This window comes from Orycteropus afer, unplaced genomic scaffold (assembly GCF_000298275.1).
Source record: "Orycteropus afer afer isolate SDZICR_OR568_19922 unplaced genomic scaffold, OryAfe1.0 scaffold00831, whole genome shotgun sequence".
Taxonomy (NCBI): Eukaryota; Metazoa; Chordata; class Mammalia; order Tubulidentata; family Orycteropodidae; genus Orycteropus; species Orycteropus afer.
Genome location: NW_006922418.1, coordinates 684,870 through 690,128, shown reverse-complemented (window position 1 = coordinate 690,128; position 5,259 = coordinate 684,870). Strand labels below are relative to the sequence as shown.

Sequence of the window (5,259 nt, the reverse complement as noted above, 5' to 3'; positions counted from 1 at the left end):
ATCTACCTATGGTCAGCTGATTTTTGACAAAGGGCCAAAATCCATTAAATGGGGGAAGAGATAGTCTCTTTAATAAGTGGTACTGGCAAAACTTGTTATTCAATTGTAGAAAAATGAAACAAGACCCATATCTCACACCATACTAAAAAACTATCTCCAGATGTATCAAACACTTAAAGGTGAAACCTAAAACTATAATGTTCATCAAGAAGAAATAGAGGCAAACATCAGGGTCCTAGTTAATGGCATAAATAGACTATCACCCATAATCCAAAATGCACAAGAGGAGAAGACAAACTAGATGACTGGGATCTTCCAAAAATTAACTTCTTATGTGCATCAAAATACTTCTCCAAAAGAGTAAAAAGAGAACCTACGGATTGGGGGAAAAATATTCAGCAATGATATATCTGACAAGGTACTTATCTTCTAAAATTTATAGAAAACTCCAACACCTCATCATCAAAATGATAAACAATCCAATTAAAAAATGGGCAGAAACATGAATAGACACTTCACCAAAGAAGATATCCAAGTGGCCAACAAACACATGAAGAAATGTTTGTGATCATTAGCCATTAGAGAGATGCAAATCAAAATAACAATAAGATACCATCCCACCCCAGCACTAATAGCAAAGTTCAATAACACAGAAAATAACAAATGCTGGAGAGGAAGTGGAGAGTTTGGGATTTTCATACGCTGCTGGTGGGAGTGTAAAATGATACAGCCACTGTGGAAATTAGTATGGTGAGTTCTTAAAATGTTGGAAATAGAAATACCATTTGATCTAACAATCTCAAACATGAAGATCACCCCCTAGCAGAAACTGAAAGAGACAAGTACCTTCCTCCAGAGCTAACAGAGAGAAAGCCTTCCCCTAGAGTTGGCACCCTGAATCTGGACTTCTAGCCTCCTAAAATGTGAAAAAATATATTTCTGTTTCTTAAAGCCACCCACTTGTGGTATTTCTTTTATAGCAGCACTAGATAACTAAGACAATTATGATTATTTAAAAAGAGTATCTAAAATAAAAATAAACAGATAATAACAAATGTTAGCAAGGATGTAGACAAATGGTAATTCTCATACATTGCTGGTGAGAATGTAAAATTGTGCAGTCACTTTGGAAACAGTTTGGTTGTTTCTTTAGCTACATTTACAGTATATGTCAGCAATTCCACTCCTAGGCATATACCCAAGGAAATAAAAACATACATCCATACAAAAAAGTTGTACATGAATGTTCCTAACAACATTATTCATAATAGCTGAAAAATAGAAACACTCAAATGTCCATCAACTAATGAATGGATAAAACAAATGTGGTACAGCCATACAACAGAATACTATTCAACAATAAAAAGGAGTGAGCTACAGATACATGCTAGTACATGAATGAACCTCAAAAATATTATGTTCAGTGAAAGAAGCCCGAAATAAGAGACCACATATTGCATGAATCCATTTCTAAGAAATACACAGAATAGGCAAATCCGTAAAGACAGAAAGTAGATAAGTAGTTGCCAGGAGTGGACAGGGGAGGAGGTAGGGAATGGAGGTTGACAGTAAATGTCCATGAAAGATCTTCTTTGGTTGATGAAAATTTTCTAAAACTGATTTATGGTGATGGTTGCACAACTTGGTGGATTTATTAAAAAATAACTGAATTGTATATTTTAAAAGAATTAATTATATGATATGCAAGGTATGCTTCAATAAAGTTATTTTGTAAAACATGATTTTCATGTTACAGAATGGCAGTAGTGGAGAACAAGTTAGAAAATTTGCATGCTCTTAGGCCTAACCAGTGGAAAACAATTCCACTTTAAAAGTGAAAAGTTTGCACCAAGCCTAGGCTTAAAGAAATCTGTATCTTTGATTTCATGGCCCAGGAATCTTTAAGTTGATGACTCTTCATGATTCACAGGCTGGTTTCCTCCTTAGTTCAGTTTTGCTCTGAGAAAGAGGTTCTGGTTACAGGTGATGGGTGGGAGTGGGGGGGGGAGGGAAGTGAGTTGGAGGATTGGAGGGGGTTGCTTCTTTTTACTTGTAGTTTAAATTTACTACAAGAACTCTGAGGCTGTCTTAGGGTATCTGTCTTAGTTATTTAGTGCTGCTATAACAGAAATATCACAAGTGGGTGGCTTTAACAAACAGAAATTTAATTTCTAGTGATTTAAGAGGCTAGAAGTCTGAAATCAAGGTACCGGCCCTAAGGGAAGGCTTTCTCCCTCTGTTAGCCCTGGAAGAAGGTCCTTGTCTCTTCAACTTGTTTCCTGGTTCCTCGGAAATCTCTGATGTGGCTTGCCATCTATCATCCCTCATCTCTGCTTCCTTTCTTGCTTGTTTAATCTCTTTCATATCTCAAAAGAGATTGACTCAAGACACTCTACAGTAATCTTGCCTCATTATAACAACAACAAAAAAATTCATTCCCAAATGGGATTATAACCATAGGCATACCCATAAAACCAAATCCATTGCCATGGTGTCAATTCCAACCTATAGTGATCCTATAGGACAAAGTAGAACTGCCCCATAGGGTTTCCAAGACTAAATCTTTACAGAAGCAGACTGTCTCATTTTTCTCCCACAGAGCAGCTGGTGGGTTCAAACTGCTGATCTTTTTGTTAGCGCCCAATGTTTTAATCACTGCACCACCAGCCTCCTTAACCACAGTCATAGAGGTTAGAATTTACAAAACACATTTTTTGAGGGATAAAATTCAATCCATAACAATATGTCTGTAGAACAAAAGTACCAGAAGGTGCCAAATAGGCCGCCACTGGATGAGGCAAAATCAGTGGATCCAGGGGAACCAGGACACAAGAATGAGCATAGGGACCTTTGATTTTTTACAGCCTTGCCAAGCAAAAACAGAGCTGAAGTTACTACTGGTACTTGTCCAAACTCTCACAGACAGAACAAAGGGAAGCAATTTGCTGAATTAAGTCAACATAATCTGTTCTCATTAACAGTAACAAAATTAACTGTGTTAAATAGCAATCCACAGATCTCAGCACTAAGTTCAGGATTCCAGTGCAGAGTTATCACAGACCGGCCCAACATTTTGGCAAACCATGCCACTATGCTATCCTTCGGACAGATGAATTTTACTTTCAAAGGACCTTTCTTTCTGTTGCTTGTCTGAAAGGTAGAGAATGTAGGAACTCACGTGTGTATTGTGATTGTGTGTTTGTGTGTAGAGACGGGAGCTTAATTTTCTTACTTGTATTGTCCTGGGTGTTCATCTCTTCTGGTGTTGAACTCCAGAGAAATTTTAGCATCCAGTCCTATTCCAAAATAGTTGTTCATGACACATCTTTCTTTGAAGCATCTGAAATTAGCCAAAGGAAGAAGACAGACATTGTTGAAAGAAATATTGCTGGCTTCATGTGCAAGACTGAAAACCACTAGTAGAAAGTCTTTGCTTCCTTCATGTAGGACAAAAATAAAAAGTTCTGGAAAGGCACATGTAGATGTCCTGTTGTGTGAACAACTAGCCTGTTAACTATAAGTGGGGGGTCCAGGCAGACAGGAGGATTGAGTAGGACTGGTATCATAGTAAAGAAACAACATATGATCTTAGTCATCTTTGGAGGCCCTCAAGTATGAGTGACAAATCAGGTAATCTACTTCCATAGTGATACTGCCTCGGAAACCCAAGGAAGGGTTGCTATGAGTCAGATTTGCCTTGATGGCAGTGAGTTTGGTTTTGGTTATAATAAAGAAATGGAAATACAGTCATGGGCTTATTCTCATAAAGAACTTTTGAGCAGCCCAGATAAAATCATATCAGGAGAGTCTGTCTGCACTACTCTCAGAGATATTGACTCCTTTATAGCATTTTCACATCAAAGGACAAAGTGACCACATATTTTTGGGAAAAGATTGATAAATGAGGGTAGATAAGTAAATAACAAAAAGTTCAGGCACTTTTATGAATCTCCTGCATCCATCCTATCTATGGATTCAAAAAATTGTCAACATCAAAGACAGTGGTGTGCTGGAGCTAATTCATACCAGCTTTTGTAATCTGATTATGCATATTTATTCTCTTTGGAAACAAAGCATTGGTACTTAGAAAATAAGGCCTTGGTGATAAAAATGATGCCAGAGACCAAATGAGAATTTTGCACTACCAATGATATTCATTGCAAATACCTTTTTTAAATGACATAAATGGATACACACATGTTGTTGTTGTTGTTGTTATGTGCCGTCGAGTCGGCCCCGACTCATAGCGACCCCTCCTTGGGTTTCCGAGGCAGTATCACTACGGAAGTAGGATTGCCCAACCTTCCTTCCGAGGAGTGGCTGGTGGGTTTGAACCGCCAGCCGTCTGGTTAGCAGGCAAGTGTCTTAGCCACTATGCTACCAGAGCTCCCGGATACACACATAGACATCACCAAATACAACACACAGGGATCAAATCAACTACATCTGTGCAAAAAGATGACAGAGAAGCTCAATATCATAAGTCAGAACAAGGGCAGGGCTGACTGTGGAACAGACCATCAATTGCTTATATGCAAGTTTAAGTTGAAGCTGAAGAAAATTAAAACAAATTCACAAGACTCAAAAGATGATCTTCAGTACATCTGACATGAATTTAGAGACTACCTTAAGAATAGATCTGATACACTGAACACTAGTGACCAAATAGCAGACAAATTGTGGGATGGGATCAAGGGCATGAAGAAAGCAAAAGGTCATTAAAAAGACAGGAAAGGCAGAGAAAACCAAAATGGATGTCAGAAGAGACTCTGAAACTTGCTCTTGAATGGAGAATAGCTAAAGAAAATGGAAGAAATTATGAAGTAAAAGAGTTGAAGTGGTTTCAAAGGGCAGCTAGAGAAGGACAAAGTAATTAATTATAATGAAATATGCAAAGACCTGGATTTGGAAAATCAAAGGGGAAGAATATGCTTAGCATTTCTCAAGCTGAAGGAACTGAAGAAAAAATTCAAGCCTCGAGTTGCAATATCGAAGGATTCTATGGGTAAGGCAGAGGCGGGTATTTGCATGTGTGGAGCCACCTCCTGGTGTAGGCGGCAGTAAGCCAGCCCCAGGACCAGCAGAAGATGGTGTTTGCTCCGGGGGCAGTCCAGGTAAACGAGCAGGGTGGGGGATACCAGGAAATGAGCAGAGCAGTTTAGAATAGCTGGGGAAGACAAACTTGTCTCAGTTTGTCCTATTGTGGTCACTTGAGTGTTGTGAGGCTAGAGGTTATGTCACCAGTGTTTCAAATGCCAG

At 38.6% G+C, this 5,259-nt stretch overlaps 1 protein-coding gene across 1 annotated transcript in view; it reads right to left on the bottom strand.

Annotated features, from left to right (window-relative positions):
• Window positions 1-5,259, bottom strand: part of DGKK (diacylglycerol kinase kappa) — a 436,632-nt gene that overhangs the window by 41,502 nt on the left and 389,871 nt on the right. Inside the window, exon 18 of the mRNA XM_042783287.1 lies at window positions 3,233-3,340. Coding sequence (XP_042639221.1) covers window positions 3,233-3,340 — 108 coding nt within the window. The remainder of the gene's footprint in view (window positions 1-3,232; window positions 3,341-5,259) is intronic.